Source organism: Mauremys reevesii, linkage group 2, assembly GCF_016161935.1.
Source record: "Mauremys reevesii isolate NIE-2019 linkage group 2, ASM1616193v1, whole genome shotgun sequence".
Lineage (NCBI taxonomy): Eukaryota > Metazoa > Chordata > Testudines > Geoemydidae > Mauremys > Mauremys reevesii.
The window spans coordinates 243,540,089-243,564,785 of NC_052624.1; the positions used below are offsets into that span (position 1 = coordinate 243,540,089).

Genomic DNA, 24,697 nt, shown 5'->3' on the forward strand with positions numbered 1-24,697 from the left:
GACAGTGCAAAACTCACAATGAAATCACAAGAGGTGGCAACACTGCAGTTTTGTTCACCTTAATTTGAAAGCGCTGTCTAAAAAGAAGTGGAAAATATGTGTGAGAGATCATTTGGAATGCTACAGAGACTTCAGAATGAAGATTGAAAGAGCAGGCCACATTGGGTATACACCTTGTATATTAAGCTATTGCTTAATATATTGTATCGCTAGTTTGCACTACCTATAAATGCAGACTGTATATTTTTAATAGGAATGTCATTATTTCCCTGCTCCAGTGGAGCCAGTGTAACGCACAAGACATTTAAATGTATGGACACTTATATTGCTACCTTGCTCATCACTGTGGTATCTGTGCACCTGAAACAAGGGGTATGAATTTATTGTAAGATAAGAAGGTATTTTATGTACTGTCTCTGTAGAGAGTATACATGTCAAATAAACTGCCAGGAGCAACAGTAGAAGATAACAGAATGAATAGTTGTAAAAAGGAGCTGTAGACTCAAGTATTATTGTCACTGTGTAGCTGGAACTGATAGTTTGCAAATCTTCCACAGTGCAGTATGAATTTTGTTATACTGCCTATCACTGGTTTAATCTGACCTTTCAGTTTATTTTTAAGAACTGTGTGTTTCTTTTCAGCACCAGTTTACAGTGACCAGAAGCTTAATGCTTAACCTTCTGTCTCTGAATGATTGCTTCGATTAAGGTATCATATAGCAGCAAATATAAGAAATGAATACTGCGAAACTTACGTAACATGTTTGGTAACTTAAATGGTAGTTAGTGCTTTGTGCATGGCGAATACATGCCTCTGAATGCAGAGAGAAGGGTTTTGTGTGCATTTTCCTCACAAGAGAGCATAAAGCTGTTTTCTGTGTGGTTGTCAGGGAGAGACTTGTCTGGCTGCACGCTTCCTGGTTATATTAGCATAACCCAGCCCACACTGAACATACGCCCCACACTACCTCATTTTACCACTGGCCTGAGGCCAAAAGCAAAAGCACTACAGTGAATATAAGGGGGAAATTACAGAGACGAGAATTGTAAACTTACCTAAGAGTAGACCAAATTTCTGAAAAGAGAAGAAAATGTTATATTTAATATGAATAATCTTTCCCTTTCAGATGGCTATTTACAAGGTTAAAAGCAAACATACTTATCAAGTATACTGAATACAAGAGAACAGCTGCAGAATGTAAGTGCTTCTGTTCATCTCTTTCTATAGCTTTGAAACTGAAAACTCAGAAGAAGAACTGGAGACTGGCACTGAACAGGGTAATTCTGCAGTGGTAATTTGTTAAGAAGGAGAAACTTTGGGGGAGATAAAGCATGGCAGGGGCAAAAAGGAGAAAGAAAAGTGCCATATGGAGGAAGATCCATGCTCTTCGCTGTGAAGATATCAAACTGTGGTGTGTAAGAAGGCTGCCTATTTTGAAGTGGGCACCCAGCTACAATTTGAAGGAAAACTTGATTCCTGATACAGTCTCTGGGATGATGCTTGCAATTCAACAGGTACCTCAAGGTACAGTAATACATGTGATTTTCACATTTTAAATAGCTTTAGTCAGACAATTGTCACTTTTCAGTAGTTTTTATTTCTTGCTTCTTAGTGTTAGGATGAACCATGGGTTAAAAAAAAACAGAGAAAAAAAAAGAATTGTACATTTTAATTAGACCTAATCTAATGGGATGTGTAGAAGAGAGTTTTTTACATTTCTCACTTTTTATACATTGTAAACAAACATCTTTTCTTGTTTTTGACCAAGGTCTGTGAACAGGGGATTAATGTTACTATGAACCTGTCACTTTGACAGTAACTCAAAACATATTGCAGAGCATGAGAGAGCAGTGACACAAGGATGAATGCTGGTGTTATGCAATGTATTACTAGTGTAACTGGCCATCACTTCCCACTTTCAAATTAGAAACAAACAAAGAGCTACAAAATAACTTTGTGTCTTGAAATGTTTTGTTTTAGAAGTAAGCATCAGTATTACACAATTACCTGTAGGAGCCTTGAGAACTGCAGTAAACAAGTAACAAAACATTCTATACATAAAAAAGGCTTTCTGCCAAAGCTATTATCTGCAGACAGAATCTTGTGTGCATGGAGAGCTTGTGATTTTAGCTTGTATGTTGGTCTAATGAGATGTACTGTATCACATTACCTATTGCATCTCCCTTTCCAGCACTAATATAAATTAGGGGTGGAGCTGTGGTCTATTTTGGCAGCCATAGGTAAGTAACACCAATCAGGATTTATCTGGCGATTATTGCAGGTGAAAAGTACAAACTAATGAATGATTCCAGAGAAATAAAGTCTTCTATCTATCTAACATCATTGTGCCGACTTAGGCAACACTTTATACCCGTCCGTGGCAAATGCCATGTTAGTTTCTTGCCTGCCCAAAATGGACTCTCTAGCTACTTCTCTGATGCGCACTGTAGATGTTATTTCTTTACAGTGTTGCAGAATGGCTAGCCTTAACTATCATTCATGCTGCTCAATTATAAGCACTTCTTTAATTGAATTATTCTGTAGCTGGAGCCAACCGGTTTGTGTAAGTATTTGTGCTTTTAGGGTAATTAGGAACATCTGCATTGGCATGATTTAACATTAAGAACCTTAATACTGTAGTGAACTATAAGTATCTAATTTTATTGGTATAGTCTTATACAACAATTTTAATTAAAATGCTGCTAATAACAATATGTTAAACTCTAACAAAAATATCAAATTAGGGACAGTTATACATTACTAGTAGTTTTATCCAGCATAATCTTAATTGAATATGGTTCCCAAAAATGATCTAATTTACGAAATAAAACTTTAAAAAGCTCAGGTGGTGCTGGAAAAATTCTGCTTTTCCAGATTATTCCATCTTGTTTGTTATGTAATCTAGAAAGAATTTGATACAACTTTAAATTAATTCTGTTGCTTAAAACCAACAAACAAAAAACCTCAAACTCCATCCTCCCCAAACAAAACAAAGCAACTCTCAAATAAAATCTGAGAATAAATTGTCTTTCTTTTTTGACATCAAAGTTGTTCATTTTGCTTGAAACTATTTTGAAGTGTGTGTGTGTGTGTGTGAAATATATTTTCAGACTGTTTGCACCCAGTCTTCTCATAGCATTGCATCTCTCGTCTGGTACTTGGGCTATACTTTAATATTAATCAGAGATTAGGAATAGACAGAAAAAAAGAACCAATCCAGTTTGCTTTATAGCATGAAGAAGAGAATACAAATCTTGTAAACCTTATGTGTGTGGGGTTCTTTTCTTATAATACAAGAACAAAGAGTTATTTGGTGAAAATGAAAGCAACGAATATAAAATGGTTAAAAGCAGTTAAATTTATAAACCCCTGATAATTGACAGATGGAACTCACTGACACAAGATATTGAGGCTAAAAACCTAATGTGATTCAAAAAAGGATGAGCTATTTATATGGATATTGAGGTCATCGTGCAGTTATATTAGATGGGATAAAATATTTTTAAGGGTTAGATGCCCTCAAGTTTCAGGGCATAAATCAACCACTAGCTTGATAGTGGTTAAGAAAAAACTTGCTTTACCATTTGTATTTTCCATAATTGTCCATGATGGGAAGTTTTGCACCTTCCTCTAGGTCATCAGATGTGGCCATGTTCAGAGACAAGATACTAGACTCGAGGGAGGGCTGTTCTTATCCGGTGTGACTGTTCCTGAGTTCCTGTGTCTGAACAAAATACCAGGCAACATGGCCATTATCTCTTTGTTGGGGGTAGGAGAATATAAGGAAAGGAAGTCATTGTCCTTGCATCATATATTACAGCTCAAACCACAAAGATAATGTTCATAGTTAAGACTTCGATTTAGTCATCGGTGTTTATAGTATAAGTCATGAACAGGGCGTGGGCAGTAAACAAAAATTCACGGTCCTGTGATCTGTCCATGACTTATACTATAAATACTCCTCACTAAATCTTGGGGCGGGACACCTGGGGAGACTGCTGGGGCGGTGTGCAGCACTGCTTCGGGGTGGGGGTCCAGGGCCAGTGGCACTAGCTGCCGGGGGCTGCTGAGCAGCGGCTGCTCCAGCCTCCTGGGGACTGCTGAGCAGTGGCAACTCTGGGTGCCCGGGAACCACTGCCGGGGGCCAAAAGTAGCAGCTGCTCCGGCTGCCCAGGGACCACCAGGAGCAGCTGCTCTGGCCACTCCAAGGACCACTGCTCGGTGGTCCCAGGGCCAGCTGCGCAGGGCTATCAAAACAGAGGCAGTGCAGTGTAGCTGGCTGCAGGGCCGCCCAAGTGGCTGGCTTCAGAGCCGCTCCAGCTACGGCAGGTGTGGTTGTCCCTGGTGTCATCTGAGCAGCGGGCCCTGGAGCCAGCTGCTTGGGCGGACCTGGGGTCAGTGTCATTGGCAGCTGCAGAAGTCCATGACAGTCACAGAGCTCGTAGTTATTCTTCCTACAGTATTTTGATACCATTTGGATAGAGTTGCAATTCAATAGCAATTTTTGCTATTGCTGTCTGCTTTAAATAAAAGTAAAAACTTAGGAGCAAGGAAAGAGAGAGAACAACAATTAACAGGTGCAGATAATGTATTTTGTGTGCTTTGATAGTGGCCATTGTAGAGACAGTAAAATGTCCATCTCTGTGCATTTAATAGAGGACCAGAAGCAAAAAGAAACCCCTCCCCCAAAAAACAACAACAAAAAGCCCAACTGACCCTTCAATCTGCAGAGCAATCATCTTTCATGGCCTCTGTGTATTTGTCGCTTTTTACTTTAGGTAGGATTTTAAGAGCTACCACCTAAATTTCAAACTAACCAGTGATTTTCGAGTGTCTCAGTTTTGGGTGCCCAAATGAACCAGCTTATAGGTGACTGATATTCAGAGGGCAGGTACCCTGAGTACTTCCCAAAGATCAGGCTGCGTTAAGGTTTGTGAACCTGGGCACTTGAAACTTGAGGCTCCAGGACTTGTAGGTCACTTTGGAAAACTGTAGGCCTAAAATTTTCTCATAGACCATATAGGGAGTTGTAGGGGTGACATCCAGAACATAGAAAGAAATTTCTTAGCATTTTTTCCACTTAATATTTGGTTTGGTTCACATTTTCGTGCTTTGTGGAAGAGGTGAGTTTTAGGAGCAACTTAAATTCAGTAGTAGATGGCTTGGCGAATTGGGATAGGGAGAGTGTCCTATGCATAAGGGTGGCATCGAAAAAGGCACTAATAAGGTGTCGGGCCTCATATCACTGACTTTACATCGCCTGCTTTCTGACTTCCTCTGGTGGATGGGGTTCGTCAAAGGCAGAGCCAGAGCATAATATGTTCTGGCAGTTCTGGCCCAGTGGAATAGTTCCTAAGAAATTGTTCTAGCTAGCGTAAGTTCATACAGCCCTGAAGTGGCTTAGAGCCAACTTTGTCTCCCTGTTGCCTCTCAGCACAGGTGAAGATGGAGCTCAAAGTATCTTAAAATTAACCCTCCACAATCAAGCTTGTTGTGTGCCCTCACAAACAGCTGTTGAAATGAACCCAGCAATAGGTCACTAGAAATCCCCCTGCTCAACTCTCACTGTGACAGAGCTGCAACATTTTGGGCTATCTGTGGCCTTTTTGTTAAGTCACGGTAGAGAACATTGCAAAATTCTGTCTTCAGTGTCACAAGACATGGAGCATGAAATCAGTTTGTGAAAGATGTGGCTGGAGAACACTTCTTATTAAAGGTCTGGTGGCCTAGAGAAAGGCCTCTCTTCTTACATATCCTGTATTCTGGTCTTGCTTAGGTTCAGATTCATTCTTAGATTTTCCTGATACAAGTGCAAAAACAACAAATATCACCCTTGTTGTCAATGGAGATTAAAGCATATGATTGGATGTCTAATGGTGTTATCCCATCCATACTCTCTCTTAAAGATATCCAATAGGCAACATATAGAACTGAAAATCATCATACTCAACACCTCTCCTTAAGGGAATATGTAATCTCTGCAAAGAATTTATTATCCAAGATTGTTGCTTCAAGCAATGTTGGAACCAGTTCAGAACATTCCCAGTCATGCTCAACCAGTCTTCCAGCCGATGAAACAAAATCCATATGATCAGCAACTTTAAATGCCACTGTTAGACTGGCTGAGGAGAGCCAACTCAGCATATGTAATTTCCTAAAGCCAGAGAGATTTTTATCCTGCAGATCAGTGCTAACCACAGGACACACTCGGCTGTCACTACCTCCTTCCCCAGTACTGTGGCCCAGAATGCCAGATCTTAATTCACCAGTTGCAGAGAGGTTGAGTGAGAATTTTTAATAACATAGGCTTCACTTCCAGCTTTTTCAGAGCATGGAATCATCTCCCTCTTATTCTGCTAACTCCACTATGGTTGAAAAAAGAGATATAACTGCTTTTAAAATAAACTGTCAGGCAAGGATCTGAATCTCAGGCTGTGGGATTAAGCCCACCACTTTAGCTCCAAGTCTGAATTGACCTGAAATTCTCTCAGAAAGCCAAGGAACTTGAGACTTCATGATCTGGCAATAGGTCCTTAATTTGGCAATGTTTCTAAAAAATCTGGTACTCAAAATCTAGAAAATAGATCATACTTCTCTGCCAATGTCATATCCATTGATTGCTGACAATCCAGGTGGCTAAAGCTGTCAACAAAACTAAGAAGGGATGACAGATTATTCTTTGTGAATGTTTATTGTAACCAATTAGTCAGCCTGTATTACCTATTCCCTTTTGTACCCCACTCCTACTGCAAACCTGTTACAGCTCTTACTTATAAAGCCTGCCTCTTTAACTCAGGGAATACTTGCTGTTTCTGACAGTCTGTACCCTCATGTTCATCCTTTTTACAAGATTGTGACAAATTGTGTACAAAGGAAACCTTGTGAGGTATCATTTAAAAACTCATAATCTGCTTAACATTTTTGTACTAGTAAAACATGTGTGCTCACATTGTATGTAAAGTTATAAAATTCTACTGTATGACTTTACTGAGACATGCTCCAAGTTTAGAAAAGCAGGCACAGACCAGTTCCTCAGAGACAAAAGGCAAACTGATACCTCAGCCAGGTGTCAATAAAATCAAATGGACTAATAGCTGATTAAGTGGCTATTCTTTGGAAGGAAGAAGAGTGTGAGCAAGAAATTTACATTTTGGCAATGCAACAGCTGGGAATCGCATGAACTGCAGCTGGAGCTGATTCTCAAAGGAGGAAAAGATATAAAAACGAGGAAGAGAGGCCCCAAATCACCTCTCTTTGCTCATCTCTATTCATTTGAAAGACAAAGGACGTACCATTGAACTGGGTGAGTGGTCCTGGCTGAAGGAATCTAGCCAGACTTCTGTGAGCAGGTGGTGAGAAAAACCTTTTTGCTCTAAGTTCACTTAGCTTGATAAGTTAAGTATTAGTTTGCATTTTGCCTTTTATTTTTTGTAACCAATTCTGACTTTTATGCTTCATTACTTGTAATCACTTAAAATCTATCTTTCTGTTTTTAATACATTTGCTTTATTGTTTTATCTAAAGCGGTGTGTGTTTGGATTGAAGTGCTTGGAAACCTTAATTTGAGATAACAGGGTTTGTGCATATCATTTTCTATTAATGAAATGATGGACTTTCTATGAGCTTGTTTTGTCCAGAAAGGAAGAGCTGGGCAGTACAAGACGCACATTTTGGGGGGGATAAGTCTGGCACTGGGAATTTGATGGTGTCACTCTGTAATATAATTCACAAGTGGCTGGCTAGAAGCACTCATATGATAGAGTTGGGAGTGATTTTCCATGCTAGAGGTTGTTTCTGAACAAGCCAGGAGTGGTTGTTCTTACTGCGAAGCAGTGTAAAAAGCACTCCAGGTTGGAGAATTGAGGGGACGCAGCTGTTCAGCAGTCCAGATTGTACCCTGGGGAATGTCACAGTGTTGAAGATCATGTAAATAGGATGCCACTTAATAAGTTAATTTTGCAGAGATAGTGGGAAAAATGCTCTATGAGCAATTTTGTCCTGCACGTGATGCATCAATCATCATCAGCACCCTAATTCCTGATCCTCTTGTTAAATTGAGAAGAGACGATCAAAGTAATGGTTTTTTCTTGGCCTTCTGGTGCTACCTCTGCCACCCACAAAAAACATTAATAATAAACTAGGGTGGGGTGAGACTGGACTCTCATTAATGGTAATGGCTAGTTTTTTTATTTTCTACTTCTCTTGGGGATATTGGATTACCCCATTAAACATGGTGATTGTGAGCATAGTTCCAATATTCATAATCTCAAAACCACATAGGATAACCAATAACTCCTAGTATATCTAAATTCAAAAATTTAAGGTTTAGCAAATGGCTCCTACTATGCATGACTTACAGCAGTATTTTGAATGAGCTCCTGCTTTTGGTAAAGGTCTGATCTAAAACACGCCTGACCTCTTCCCATTTTCATTCTAATCTTGGATTATGATATGTAGAGGGAGAAAATGAGACAATAGAGTCAAATCGTGGATGACATGTAGTCATGCAGCTGAGTTCACCCCCTTCCCCCCACAAACAAGTTAGACCCTGAAGGTATGCCTGTGCACTGGCATAAAAAAAAAAACCCGTGGCACCGAATCTCACAGTACAAGCTAGTTAGCTCATGTTGCGGGGCAAAAAATTGCAATGTAGATGTTTGGGCTTGGGCTGGAGTCTGGGTTCTGAGACCCACCCTTCTTGTTGGGTTTTAGACTGTGGGCTCCAGCCTGAGCCTGAAAGTCAACACTGCAATTTTAAGCACCAAAACCTGAATCCCATGAGCCCAAGTCAGCTGACTCAGGTCAGCTGTATCTGTGCCCTGGGTCTTTTATTGCAGTGTAGAGGTACCTAAATATCTCTCTTGAGGTTCTGATAATCATAATCTCCTGCTGGCACCCCTTATAACTTGAGGCACTTCTGACTGAGCGTGCACATGTCAGATTTCTCCTTCCTGCTACCTACTTAATAATACTTTGGCCTTTCCATCTGAGAATGTTGAAGCTCTTTACAAGTATTTGGTCTAACAGTAGAATGGCAAGGTGGTAAAGTATTATCCCCATAGAAAGATTAAGTGGCTTGCATGAGGGTACACAGGTAGTTTTGCAGCAAAACCAAGAATAGAATCTATCGCCTGCCATTCCTAAGAGTTAGCCACACGACTACCCTTCCCCGTCAATACCCTTCCCTCCAAGAACTGACAAATTCAGTGATATTTATAACTGTTAAAGAGAGAATATTACCTCAGAAGATGAATAGAAAACAAGCGGTGCTTTATCTCTGGCTTCAGACTTTGTCTTGCCAAGATCATGACATTTCGCGGGATTCGTAAGAAATATCACTTGTTTTGAGAATGGGTCTGTCCACATGGCACACTGTTTATATGCATAAGCACTAAAAAGATGGGCAAATAACTTCTATGGCAGTATGTAGGTACAATATTTGGAGGACATTCATTTACAGATAAATCAAAATTGGGTACTGGGGAACAGTCCCTGTTATGGTGACAGCATAAAGATAGATTTTCATGTGGAATTTACATGCAGCATTATACACTTGTTGATTCTCCTGTGACCTTCTGTGGCCACGAAGGTTGCAGATCAGCTTCTTGTGCCCAGTTAAAGCATTCGTTATACACTTGTTGACTCTTCTATGACCTTCTGTGGGCACAGAAGGTTGCAGATCAGCTGCTTGTGCCAATTAAAAACATTCATACCAAACTGAAAAAGGCTCCTGACACATAGTTATCTTCCCTCTTATATGTGTGCCTGCTGAGAAGAGAAAAATATGCAACTGAAGTCTGATTTAACCAATCTCTCCATCCCTGCCACCTCCCTGGTTCATTTTGTTTATTTTTTTTAATTAAAGTTAATTTAGTCTAGAGCTGGATTTACTGCTGAACAAAGGAAATCCCACACACTGACTGGAGACTGCCATCACCTGGTTTCATGCATCCCTGCACTCATGCTCAAGGTTTTGGAGGCATGGTGCCAGCATTAGTTTTTTTCAGACCGCTGATGCAGGACCCCCAGCAGTGTTGTTTCAAAGGGTGATCTGTTGCCTAGGTTTTGCAGGCTCTTTCCTTAAGCATTGACATAAATGTACGCAGAATGATTCACTTGAGTTAGTCAGGTAAAATCATTGTGTTCCAGCATGTGAGAATGGGGTGAGGGGAAGGCTTGTCTTATAGATGCACAACTACAGTATGTGCAGATGAAGATGAATGCGCTTCCTTGGAAGCAGAGCTAGAGAAGCCTCATAGAGAAGAGCTTTGCAGCAGCCATGTAATTTACAGCCCATGTGATTATATTCCTTATGGAAGAAAATCTCTCACTTCTTACAAAGAGTAGTGTTCTGAGCCCAGAGTTATGAACTGTAACATGTTAATATATATATCTGCTACAGAGATTCACATTCATACAGATTCTCAGTGGATGCCCAGGAATGTAAAGTTCCAAGTTCTAGTGAACTAACAAAGTATTCAAAGGCTTCATGTCAGAGGTTGCAGTTGGCATTCAGACCTCCTCTTGGGGTGACATGGCAACTTTGCCTCAGTTTCCTTCCTTCTTTGATGGACTTGTTGCTGTCTAGTCTATTTTGGCTCTTTGTTACGACTGCGGCCCTTCAGCTGAGTCATTGGTAGTCTTCTCCCCTCCCAGTGTGCTAAAGAGTCCAGTATGTCAAGAGACCAATTGCCCTAGATAAAGGACTTATAGTCCCTGGCCTTTTTGAGTATGGCTCGCTTGTTCAAGGTTTAACAAAAAACCCTGCTGGGTTTGGAAGGGGAACCCAGGTCCACCAACTCCTCTGGATTCCAGGCTAGGGACCCTGTATGAAGTGGTTGGTACCAATCTCTCCCAACCCCTTCCTGTTTCCCTGTCTTGCTTGCTACCATGCCTCTCTTGCAGGCTGTTCTTCAGAGTCTCATCCTGTGTCCCTCTTCTCCTGGAAGTCAGCTTCCTGGGTGGCTTCTCACCAATATGCGGCTGAAGGTTCCTGCTCTCAGAGGCTCTTCAGCCTTTCTGGCAGCCATACCCTGCCCTTTGCCCTGCAGCCTTTTTCTCTCCACAGCTGTTGTGAGGCCACCAAACAGCCCAGCTGAGAAGGCAGTCAATTTCCCTATTAATGCTTTCATGGCTGTGACTGGATGGGGGTCTATACACCCCAGGACCTCCTGCATGCATGACTCTGACTTCTTTAATTTTGACTGCGGGTAACATTGTTAAAAATGTGCACGTCCAGAGTGCCTCACATACCAGATATATCATTCTGAAGCATTGATCTTCCAACAGAACATCAGGGAGTGGTGGTTCAAGTGATGTGGCTGGTTCATGGAGCAACACTGGAGGTGCATCCAAGAAATACCACCATGTTCTGCAACACTGAAAAAGTTAATAATAGAGCTGATTGGAAAATTCCATCAAAAATGAAACTGTCAAAAAATTGAAATACATTTTTCAATCTTCCCCTTTCCCCCCAATTTGTTGATCAGTTTCATACCAAAAACAAAGTGGGAGGTAATTTTAGATGAAATGGACCATGAAATATAAAGACTTGTGTTATTGTAAGGAGGACACAAATGGGAGAACACACACCAACTGCTACAGTGGAGCCTCTTTTACTTTTTTCTCTTTTTACTGCTTTTCCTAGTGAAAAGGGCACTCCCTGAAATTCTTGTTTCACTTGATACTGTTTTTTCTAATATCAGTTTCAGGGACACTCAAATAGTTTTGGCGTAAAATGTAGGCGTGAGATGGAACAGAAACTTACAAAACCTAATATGAATAGAAATGTTTTCTATTTTTTATTTCAATGAAAATCATTGTATGTTGGAATTCAAACATTTTCCTGTACTGTTTGGAACTCAAAAATTAATGTAGGATTGTGGTGGTATAGGAGAACAAGGAAGTGAAACTGGCTAGACATAAACTTTAAACAAATCCTGCCAACTTTCACTATCAACAACAAGCACAGCAAAATGCAAAAGCCAGATATCAGTCATAATTGATTCTGGACAATCATAAATCTCTAAGGTGAGATGCATTAATAAGTCAACTTTTTTTAAAAAAAAATCTTATTTTTAAATGGATATTGTTCCTTTAAATTTTGGTTTGGTTTCTGTTCCATTGTATAAATTTTAATCAACTTACATTCACTGCCTTAGAGATGTGTGACAAACAATAGAATACCACAAAGTGGGCCTTGTGACTTAGTTACAATAGAAAATATTACCATTGTTGTCATAACAATCCATGGTAACATATTATAGAACCAGAGTCAACAGTTAACTGTGTCATCATCAAGACAAAAATCCACATTTTTTGCTTGGAAATCACAGGCTTGTATGATCAGTAATATAAAGGAGTAGCTCTGCTGATGAACAAGACAAATGTTGATGGAAAAATGAAGACAAAGTAGAGAACTAGTGCAGATTCTAAATTGCTCCCCAACTTGGCCCAGATCTGCCCAAACCTAATGATCTTCCCAGGATACTGCAAAAACCATTGACTTGGTAGGGTTCATTTTGGGAAGGATGAAGGTATGATTTGGGTTTGGGAGGATTTTCTGGAGTTTTTCCATTTTTATTTGGGCCATTCATGGTAAGTTGTTATGTAAAGTTGCTCACTGGGAGAGTTAATTCATTTGTATATTAGTCATAATGCTGCTGGGTGGATATTGTAACTCTAATTATTAACAGTGTGCTCATAGTTTTTCTATGTTTTATTTTTATAGCCTTAATTTACGTTAGAATGCTATGTCCAAATATTAATGACAATCCTTGGTTTCCAGCCTTGCTTCAAGAGGAAGGTTTTAAAGTTAAAATCAAGAGGCCTGTATTCAGGGTGAAATTCACCTTAGTGCAGAAGAGCCACACTAACCCCTATTCTTCTCTTGAGCTCTGTTTAAAGGGCTTAAGTACAGTTTAAGAGACATAGAGGGCTTTATATTTGTCCTCTGCACTGGGGTGATGAAATGATGAAATGTTATAGAATCATAGGGTTAGAAGGGACAGAAAGGGTCATCTAGTCTAACCCCCTGCCAAGGTGCAGGATTTGTTGTGGCTAAACCCTCCAAGACCGATGGCTATCCAGCCTCCTTTTGAAAACCTCCGGTGAAGGAGCTTCCACAACCTCTCTAATGTTTATGTTTTTGCATTGTATTAGAGAAATGAGTATTTCACTGTGGGGGCCCATTTTCAAATGTGGACACTTAAAGTATGTCATTTTGTCTATACTAAGGCATTTCACGTGTCTAAGGGCCAAATTCTGTCCTTGGATATGTGTGTGCAACTCAGGAGGAGTTGTATGTTACCATATTGAAGGGCAGATTTATTAGTGCTTATTTGAGTGCCCCAGATATGGGATTTGGACATCTCATTAGGGCATCCAGATTTGAACAATGGAAAGATGTTTGAAATCAACAAGCACAATTTTAATGCCCATCTGGTTCCCAACAAGGAAGTTCTTTGAGTGTACAGGACTTCAGGCAAGATTTATTTAATTTTGCATTGAGAATAGTGGATTGTGAGATATTTGCAAAAGTCACAAGATTAATTGTAGACCTGAGATACTTCTTGTTTTTCTTGTTCTGGGATAATATTTTTATCTTATATACCATGGTGCCAAAAAGATATGGTGTAGCCTTTCCATCTGGATAGCCATGCGTTCAGATGTATATATCCAGATGTGGGAATTTAACTGTAATTCTGACTAATCTGACCCTAATTTGCTTCTTTGGTGACACTTCGTTACTGTCAAAGTTGTAGTTTCAAACTGGCACATTCAATAGTAATTCCCAAGTCAGCAAGTTAAGATACAGAACTTATTAGCTTTTCTTGTTTGTACCCAAGTTCATTATTCTATAGCTATCTGCGTTTGCCATCTACCTGCAGTGGTGCCACATGTCGCCAGCTTGGCCAGTGTAGCATACACAGTGTAGCATGTGATGTGTCACGAAGCCCAGTGATAGCCAGAGAGCTCCATTTTAAAAGAAACTGTGGCACATAATGTTATCTTCTGATAGTGAGTTAACTAAAGCATGCCACCACAGTATTTATATATAATATCTGAACCTATTGTTCATTTCTTGTTTGCAGTTCTTTACATTGGAATAGCCATTCTTTCTTGAAAGCCTTACTTTCACCGCCAGTGGGGTTCTCCTTCCTTAAAAATAAGGAAGAGCTGGCATCTCCATTCTTAATTACTTTTCAGTGTGAAGAAGTGCAATACAGTAGTATTATTACCATCTGTTTCCTGCCTTTTGACTACTTTTTGAACCCCACGAATGTATTGTAACAAAGTTGAACCTGAAAAACTAAAATCAGTGAGCGAAATCAAACCACCCTCTGCTCTGTTTGTTAATAAAATGGTTTGAATTTTTATAATACCTTACACCCGAGGACTTCATGCTTAAGAGGGATTTTATTAAGTTTTATGACACCCTTCTGATGATACCCATTGCATAGATGGGTAAACTGAAATGTGCAGTTTGTCTGAAACCATACAAAATCAGTGGTAGAGCTAGGAATAGAATCTAGGATTTCTGAGTCCTGGTGACCTGTCCTAACCACTAGACAGCACTGTCTCATTGTTTTCTAGGTAACATAGAAGGAATGAGAAACTACTTCTGGAAACTAAATGGACATAAGAGGACAGAGTTTAAAAATAAAACAAGATGGGCTGAATTATACCTAGATTGTGCCCCTACATATAGGGTATGAAAATGCACTGCCCAGCAGCAGCTCCCTAAAATAGGTGGAATTCCTCCAGGGACACTGGGGATGTGTGGGTCAAAGTGGCCCCTGCCACACCATTTCCAGTGTTCAGTGTGGACTCTGTTTGTGTGGGCCAGCTCTATTGGGCAGTGAGGAGGGGATGGGTTATGGCTCTCGTTTTCTCTGAATGCTAAGCACCGAGGACTTCTTGTGCCCTGGACACATCTTGTTCATGTGTGCTGGACCAAACACAGTCTGGCCACATTAGTCACAAGTCTCAGATTCAAACCATTTTTGGAAACTGAAAAACAAAGTAAACGCTTGCAGAGGGGTGAGAATCTGGTAAGTCTGACATTTATAACTAGATAGTGACAGCTTACTTCCCAGTAGCTAAAGCCTCATTTCCCCCATTAGAGCTAAGAGGAAACAAAGTAATACTGTATTTAATCCCTTATTGATTAGTAGCTGTGAGTAGCAAATAAGTAAACATCCTACAGCAGGAAATTTCTTAATTTGGCTTGAGGGTCATTACAGTACTCTCCACTAGCCATTACAATTCCTCAGTTAATCCCTCTTGAACTGAGTACTTAAAATCTATTAATTTAAGCATGTGAATACCTATTAAAGGTAAACTTCACACATTTTATTTAATCTTAAAACTGGTTAACATCCCAAATCTGTAAGTGCAGACTGAAAAACAACACAAAGACTACCTCCACCTGTCTTTATACATTAAAATGTATATTTGAAAGTTATTCTGATATAAATAACAGGCCGCGTTCTGTACTTCCCCTGCAGGAAGGAACTGATCACAGACACCGAAAACAATACACGAGAACTAAATTCTGTAGAGCAGTGTCGAGTAGTTACCAATGTAGTTCAGAGTGTGCACTCCATTCACTGAAGTGTTACTATTTTGTTTTTAAATGTAAATGTTTTATATTTGTAATTGTCTATTTTGTACGTACATACTGTTTAATGATATTGGATCTTAAACGTACGAAGTTTTGCAGTTCACCTTAGCCAGGATTTATGGACCCATTTCACACACACTACTTAGAAAATGGACCCCTGGTTCTAGCGATTCAGTAAGGGGTCCTTTGTCTATTTCCTCAGAGTTTATCTACACATAAAAGTTGTACCACTTTGACTGTAGAGGTCTAGTTTAACCAGTACAACTCCCCTAGAGTGGATGAAGTTATACTGGTGTAGCTAATTCCCAAACAGGAAAAGGGGATAAGCTATACCTACATAAAGCACCTTTATACCAGCAGAACTCCATAGGCAGTAGGAGTTGTACTGGTATAACTATCTTGATTAAAAAAATCACCCCCCTAATTGAAATAATTGTGCTGCGTAGATCAGACTTAGGTAGTCCTCTCCTCTTTCCCCATGCTCCCCTCTTCCTGCCTGCCCCTTTAGGCAGGGCAAGCATTCCTCTCCTTCTGCCTCTTCTGGAGTTTCTGGTGTGTTTCTTTTCACCTTGTGCCTTCTCTTTTTTGTGGACTTTGGGCTGAGAATCCTGTCTCACTGTCCCCGACATGGACATAGGAATTGCTATATGAGATCAATGATCTATATCGGGGTAGGTAACCTATGGCACACGTGCCGAAGGTGGCATGCGAGCTGATTTTCAGTGGCACTCACACTGTCCGGATCCTGGCCACTAGTCCGGTGGGGGCTCTGCATTTTAATTTAATTTTAAATGAAGCTTCTTAAACATTTTAAAAACCTTATTTACTTTACCTATAACAATAGTTTAGTTATATATTATAGACTTATAGAAAGAGACCTTTTAAAAACATTAAATGTATTATTGGCACAAGGGCCGGCTCCAGGCACCATTGAAGGAAGCAGGTGCTCGGGGTGGCCAATACACCCCAAGGGGCGGCACTCCGTCCAGTATCGGGGTGGCACCTCCGGGTCTTCGGCGGGAATTCAGCAGCGGGTCCCTCAGTCCCTTTCATCCTCTTTAAGCTGCCGCCGAAGTGCCGCCAAAGAGGAAGAGAGGGAGTTAAGGACCCGCTTCCGAATTGCCACGGAAGACTGAAGTGGTGCGATATTGAGCTCCCGCCGAAGTGCCGCCAATCGGCTTTTTTCTTTTCTTTTCTTTTCTTTTCTTTTCTTTTCTTTCTTTGCTGCTTGGGGCGGCAGAAAGCTGGAGCCGGCCCTGATTGGCATGCAAAACCTTAAATTAGAGTGAATAAATGAAGACTCAGCACACCACTTCTGAAAGGTTGCTGATCCCTGATCTATATAATCCAGTATCCTATCTCTGCCAGCGACTAATCCCAGATGCCTTAGAGGAAGGTGCTGGATGAGGACTCAGGAGACATGGATTCCATTCCCAGCTCTGCTGCTGGCCTACTTAGTGACCTTGGGCAAGTCATGTCCCTTCTTTGTGCCTCCATTTCCCTATCTGTAAAATGGGGATAATGATACTGACCTCCTTTGTAAAGTGCTTTGAGATCTATGGATGAAAAGTGCTAAATAAGAACTAGATATTATTAATAGATAATTATGGAAAAATCCACCCACAACAGAAGATTCCTCCAAACCCCATTGCTTAGTGGTTGGTTTATGCCTTAGCTTTTTATAGGTGTAATTATCATTGCAGGTAGTTTTAATCCTGCTGTTAAATCTGTGGACTTTACCCCCACCAAAACCAAATGTAAAGTAATTTGATATGTTGGTGCAAAGGATTAAAATGCTTATATACCAATGCTAGAAGTCTAAATAATAAGATGGGTGAACTAAAGTGCTTAGTATTAAATGAGAATATTGATATAATAGGCATCACAGAAACCTGGTGGAATGAGGATAATCAATGGGACACAGTATGCCAGGGTACAAAATATATCCGAAGGACAGAACAGTTTATGCTGGTGGGGGAGTGGGACTATGTGTGACAGAAAGCATAGAATCAAATGAAGTGAAGTAAAAAGCTTAAATGAACTAAATTGTACTATATAATCTCTATGGATAGTAGTAATTCCATGCTTGAAAAATAAGAATATAGCAGAAAGGCTATGTTACAGACCACCTGACCAGGATGGTGTTAGTGACTCTGAAATGCTCAGGGAAATTAGAGAGGCTATTAAAATAAAAAACTCAATAATAATAATGGGGGATTTCAACTGTCCCCATATTGACTGGGTACATATCACCTCAGGAAGGGATGCTGAGATAAAGTTGGAGCAGCTACTCCTGGAAAACCACAAGAAGAGAGGCAATTCTTGATTTAGTCCTAAGTGGAGCACAGGATCAGGTCCAAGAGGTGAATATAGCTGGACCACTTGGTAATAGTGACCATAATATAATTAAATATAACATCCCTGTGGCGGGGGAAACTCCACAGCGGCCCAACACTGTACCATTTAATTCCAGAAAGGGGAACTACACAAAGATTAGGAGGTTAGTGAAACAGAAATTAAAAAGTACAGTACCCAAAGTAAAAATCCCTGCAAACTGCGTGGAAACTTTTTAAAGACACCATAATAGAGGCTCAACTTAAATGTATACCCTAATTTAAAAAAACATAGTAAGAGAACCAAAAAAGAGCTGCTGTGGTTAAACAACAAAGTAAAAGAAGCAGTGGGAGGCAAAAAGATATCCTTTAAAAAGTGGAAGTTATATCCTACTGAGGAAAAGAGAAAAGAGCATAAACTCTGGCAAATTAAGTGTAGAAATATAATTAGAAAGACCAAAAAAGAATTTGAAGAACAGCTAGCCAAAGACTCCAAAAGTAATAGCAATTTTTTTTAAATACATCAGAAGCAGAAAGCCTGCTAACCAACCAGTGGGACCACTGGATGATCAAGGTGCTAAAGGCGCACTCAAAGACGATAAGGCCATTATGGAGAAACTAAATGAATTCTTTGCATCAATCTTCACTATTGAGGATGTGAGGGAGATTCCCAAACCCGAGCCATTCTTTTTGGGTGACAGATCTGAGGAACTGTCCCAAATTGAGGTGTCATTAGAGGAGGTTTTGGAACAAATTGATAAACTAAACAGTAATAAGTCTCCAGGACCTGATGGTATTCACGCAAGAGTCCTGAAGGAACTCAAATGTGAAATTGCAGGACTACTAACTGTCATCTGTAACCTATCATTTAAATCAGCTTCTGTACCAAATGACTAGAGGATAGCTAATGTGATGCCAATTTTTAAAAAGTGCTGCAGAGGTGACCCTGGCAACTACAGGCCAGTAAGCCTCACTTCAGTACCAGCAAATTGGTTGAAACTATTGTAAAGAACAAAATTGTCAGACACATAAATGAACATAATTTGTTGGGAAATAGTCAATATGGTTTTTGTAGAGGGAAATCATGCCTCACCAATCTACTAGAATTCTTTGAGGGGGTCAACAAGCATGTGGACAAAGGAGATCCAGGGGATATAGTGTATTTAGATTTTCAGAAAGCCTTTGACAAGGTCCCTAACCAAAGGCTCTTAAGCAAAATAAGCAGTCATGGGATAAGAGGGAAGGTTCTCTCATGGATTGGTAATTGGTTAAAAGATAGGAAACAAAGGGTAGGAATAAATGGTAAATTTTCAGAATGGAAAGGGTTAACTAGTGGTGTCCCCTAGGGATCTGTACTGGGCCCAGTCCTATTTTACATATTCATAAGTGATCTGGAAAAAGGGGTAAACAGTGAGGTGGCAAAATTTGCAGATGATGCAAAACTACTCAAGATTGTTAAGTCCCACGCAGACTGTGAAGAGCTACAGAAGGATCTCACAAAACTGGGTGACTGGGCAACAAAATGGCAGATGAAATTTAATGTTGATAAATGCAAAGCAATGTACATTGGAAAACATAGTCCTAACTATATATATATATACAATGATGGGGTCTAAATTAGCTGTTACCGCTCAAGAAAGAGATCTTGGAGTCATTGTCGATAGTTCTCTGAAATCATCCACTCAATGTGCAGTGGCAGTCAAAAAAGTGAAAAGAATGTTGGGAATCATTAAGAAAGAGATAGATAATAAGACAGAAAATATCATATTGCCTCTATATAAATCCATGGTACGCCCACACCTTGAATATTGCGTGCAGATGTGGTCGCTCCGTCTCAAAAAAGATATATTGGAATTGGAAAAAGTTCAGAAAAGGGCAACAAAAATGGTTAGGGGTATAGAATGACTTCCATATGAGGAGAGATTAATAAGACTGGAACTTTTCAGCTTGTAAAAGAGGTGACTAAGGGAGGATATGAAAGAGGTCTATAAAATCATGAGTGGTATAGACAAAGTAAATAAGGAAGTGTTATTTACTTCTCATAATACAAGAACAAGGGGCCACCAAATGAAATTAATAGATAGCAGGTTTAAAAGAAACACAAGAAAGTATTTTTTATGCAATGCCCTGTCAGCCTCTAGAACGCCTTGCCAGAGGGTGTTGTGAAAGCAAATACTATAATGGGGTTCAAAAGGGAGCTAGATAGATTCATGGACGATAGGTCCATCAATGGCTATTAGCCAGGATGGACAGGAATGGTGTCCCTAGCCTCTGTTTGCCAAAAGCTGGGATTTGGTGACAGGGCATGGATCACTTGATGATAACCTGTCTGTTCATTCCCTTTGGGGCAACTGCCATTGGCCACTGTCAGACGACAGGATACTGGGCTTGATAGACCTTTGGTCTGACCCAGTATGGCCGTTCTTATGTTCTTAATGTATTGTTTACTAATTCCCATTATCCTTCTCTATAGGGCTGGCCTTTGCTGTTCTGTCTTCAGTCCATCCAGTGTTTGGTTTATATGGCTCTCTCTTTCCTGTCATCATTTATGCTGTGTTTGGAATGGGACGCCATGTTGCAACAGGTAAGTATCTGGAAACATTTAGGCTCCCATCCTGCAAGTTGCTGAATGTGGTGTGTGAAATGAGGAGCTTCCTCAGCAACTGGTGATCTCCCTGTTTACATTTCTTTGTGCCTTTTCTTTACAGCTACATCTTTTTCTGCTTAAGAAAAGTGTTTTCAAGAAGAAGAAAAGCCTTCTTAAGATTATACTGGCGCCATTCCTACCAGTCAGGTAGAGGTGTAGTGTTAGTCTCTAAAGCAGCAGATTTGTGGCAGCAAAGATATTTATTAACAGTTTTGAGCATGAGAGTTGAATACACACTCTTCGGATGGATGCAAGCCAAAGAATCATCCAAGAAGTGTATTCACCCACGAAGCTCATGCAAAAAAAAACTGTCTGTTAATAAGGTGCCACAGGATTCTTTGCTATTCCTACCAGTATAACTGAATACTCAATATTTCGTTTATAAATACAGCTTATCAGGGGCTTATGCACTTTACTATATAAATTTGCTTGAAGCTAAAACTTTAACAGACAAGAGCTCAGCTAAAGAGAGCCTTTTAAAATATAAACAAGAACAACTAAAAGTTTGACTGTTCGTAAACTATAGAAAAACCTCATTATTTCTCACATTGCTAAAACACAACCCCAGTACTTCTCACCAAAAAAATACTCTCTCCCTACTCCAAATACTTCAGTAGAATTGGGATTACTCATGATCAGCTGCTTCTATTGAGCTGAAGGGTGCAGATGCCCCATCACTTCCACTGTAGAAGCTAAGGAACCACTAGGAGTTCCCTAGCTGCCATGCTAGTGATTATGTGGCCTCCTCACCACTGCTATGAGCAGAGCTACCCACAGGGGCAAGAAGCGTTTATGAGCTCCTGCTAGATTATTGACTGCTTTTTTCCCTAAGAAAGGCTGTTATGAACTGAGGAAGGCAATTGTATTCATCAGGTTAGACTATCAAGAAACTGCTCTGTGGGAATAGTGACCTCCCAGTGACCCTAGAAGACTAGGGGAAGTATAGAGACAGGCACTTGGTTCTAGCAGGTGAGTACAATGAGCTTGAATGCAGGGTAGTAGCCCCTCTCCTGAATCAACCAAAGATAAAATGTGAAAGGGGTATCCTGCACCTTAGGGGAAGGGGAGTGGCGGTGGGAGCCTTTTGAGAGGAGGGGAGATGGTTCTTGGAAATTGGCAACCACACGCAAAGCACACCCTGCAAGATTCACATAGCTCAACTGCATACATCTCCCCTCTGGCTAATATGTTTTCTAAGAAGCAAACACTTTCTTTTGAGTAACTATATGGTTTTGAAATTGATATGTGTGCCAAAATCTGTGTTTAGTAATACTGTTAACAGCTCCATAAGAGCTGTGTGGTCTACTGGGAAACCAATATACATTCCAAAGTACATAGATTTTGTATCCCAATATATGTATGTTATATTGTCAAACCTCCAGATAATTTACAGCAAACAGGACATGAATTCTGTGTCAAGGTCCTTGGGTTTTGTTGCTCTGATGTATCAAACTAGAAATTCTGCAGAAGCTTATTTTTGAAAAAAAAGTTGTTTTAATCAATGAACTATTCACATGAATAACACCATTGTTACAGTATCCCTTGTGTTATGCACACAGAAATTGTCAGGGAGGAAATCTCTGGGGCCTTTGATACCTGGGGAGGCAGTTTGGGATTGTGGGACAAATACATTACATGGATGCTTCTGCTAAAATGATCAGCATACTCACTTCATAGGAGAGTGAGAAACTTTCTTTTAAATGAAAGCTTAGATTCTGGAGAATAATTCTGTGGAAGGAGCTAGGGTAAAGGTAGGTTGCTATATAGCCTTATAGTTCCTTTATTTGTCTTCTCTCATTAGAATTTCCCTTTTTCATTAAAAAAAGGTGAAAATATGAGGAAAACTATTTCAAAATAGACAATGTTTACAGATTTCTCCGTGAACAGTTGATTTTTAAACTAAAGCTCACTAAAGGAAAAAAGTACCTCACTCATCATCTTACATTGCACCCTTAATATGCAGAAAAAATACCTGGTGGTAATAAACTCTTGTTATGTAGCATGAAGGTGGTGAAATGGACAAAGGGCAGGACTTCAGGATAGACACAGTATCCATGGGGTGAAATGGAGCAAATGTCATTCAGCCCAGGATTTGTGGCATATACTCATGGCCCTGTATCCTACAATTCTATGGTTTTGGATTTGCTGTAGAATCCACCTTTTGGACTCCAGCCCTTGCCACAGAATTGTGCTTCACAATCTAAGCTTTCATACAGAAATGTTTCTGTCCCTCGTGGTTGTGAAGAAAATATTATAAATGTGAACACAATGTATTTTCATGTTAATCATTTCAGCAGAAGTATGCCACTGTTGCAGATATCCCATAATCCCAAAGGCCCTGATTCAGGAAAGCACATAAGCATGTGCTGAAGATTCATTGTTTAAAGTTAAACGTGCTTAATTCCCATCCCAAATAAGGATGCTTTCCTGAATCACGGTTAAATCATGTACTACAGCTCCCCAGATGCCAATGCCTCATATATCCTTTACTCAGAGGTGACGATCTCCATCCCCTCTGCTAACTTCTGTAAAGTCAGTGAAACTCTGTTTAAGTAAAGGATGCAGGATTGGGACCTTTTTACAAATAGAAATTATGATTTCAGGTGGAGCTAAAATATGCAAAACTTTTTCCAAACAGGATGTTGTTCAAAGTTTTCCATGATGCTTTAATGCCTTTAACATACTGAATTATCCTTCTTTAGCTGAATGTGATTAAAAATTTCAAAAGTGCTTCAACTCAGCCTCTGTTTGTCTGTGTGCACATTATTTGCTTGTAAATTTTTTGAGCACCATTATTTTCAGGCACACAGAAGAGAACTTACACACAAAAAACTATTTGCACTCAGTTTATCTGCTCATATGCCATCTTAGACTTAGAAATTTGCACCCAACAAGTGAAAGTGCTTTAAAAAACATACCTGAAGTGAGTGTGCAAAGTTTCACATTCATGGATAGAGGCCGTACTTTGAAAAATTAACATTAGTGACTCTAACAAATATTGAGCTACTTATTGGTAACTGATATGTGACTTTTCTTTTCCAGGAACTTTTGCTTTAACTTCCTTGATATCTGCCAATGCAGTTGAACGTCTTGTTTCTCCAGCAAGCAACAATTTCACTACAAGCAATAATTCGGGAGTCTTAGGTTTATCGGAGTTTGAAATGCAGAGGATTGGAGTGGCTGCAGCAGTTTCATTTTTAGGAGGAATTATTCAAGTAGGTAGTCTAAATAGTCAATGAACGTTTATTTTAACATATGTGAGAAGTACACTATAGCTAAGCCTTTGTCTGTCACAGCTATGACTTTGGTAATGAAAACATGACTTAGTTTTATTTCATAACAAGTCCAGCTCTTTGAACCTTGGCCAGTAGGCTGTTGAGTAGGGTTCTACCATATTTTTACTTTTTTTTAATTTTTTTTTTTTTTTTACAAATTTGGCTCTATATTTGTCCAGTGCTTAGGAGTCTGCAAATATGATTTAAATGACTCCTGCATTTTTGGGGGTGCCAAAGCCATGTCCTATCTCATTTTATGTCAAGACAAACAATCAGTTCTTAATTATGCTTGTGCTATGGTGGCCATGAAGGGACAAATCCATCTCCCAATAAAGTAAATGGGAGTTTTGCATATGACTTCACTAGAGCCAAGAACAGGGCCTAATGGGTACATCCTCTTCTATTTTTACTTTTATTTGCCTTATGCAGATAGCCCACAACAACTTTTATTATTATTAATTATAGTAATACTTAGCACTTACTGACATAGGAATTGCCATATCTATCCTGCGTCTGACAGTGGCCAGTACCAGATGCTTCAGTGGAAGGTGTATGTGCTTGTGTGAGAGCTGCCATTTTGGCTGATACACCAAGGTTTGTACTGGGGACCACCAGAATTAAAAGCATGAGTTGCTACAGCTTTTACTCATATCCTCTGTGTATTGGCACAGTGGGAGACCTGTTATACACAGGTTTCCAATGGGTTTCATGTGTATAGTGCTTTTCATCATCAAAGCATTTAACAAACTGAATGATAATCTTATTTACCTTTTGTTCAGACAAACCATTCAACCCAAAAGAAAACTAATAGCATAT

General features: G+C 39.8%; 1 protein-coding gene across 9 annotated transcripts in view; it reads left to right on the forward strand.

Moving 5' to 3' along the window:
• Positions 1–1,075: 1,075 nt before the first annotated feature.
• SLC26A7 (solute carrier family 26 member 7) overlaps positions 1,076–24,697 on the forward strand; it is a 132,451-nt gene continuing 108,829 nt past the window's right edge. For 5 of the 9 annotated variants that reach the window (XM_039526128.1, XM_039526131.1, XM_039526132.1 and 2 more), the window contains exons 1-3: positions 1,076–1,525; positions 20,433–20,543; positions 23,649–23,821. In XM_039526128.1, the coding sequence (XP_039382062.1) occupies positions 1,333–1,525; positions 20,433–20,543; positions 23,649–23,821 (477 nt within the window). In that variant the 5' untranslated portion in view covers positions 1,076–1,332. Of the gene's footprint in view, positions 1,526–12,312; positions 12,599–20,432; positions 20,544–21,461; positions 21,576–23,648; positions 23,822–24,697 lie in introns of those variants that run through there. The other 4 variants (XM_039526135.1, XM_039526134.1, XM_039526136.1 and 1 more) reach the window with 4 other exon arrangements.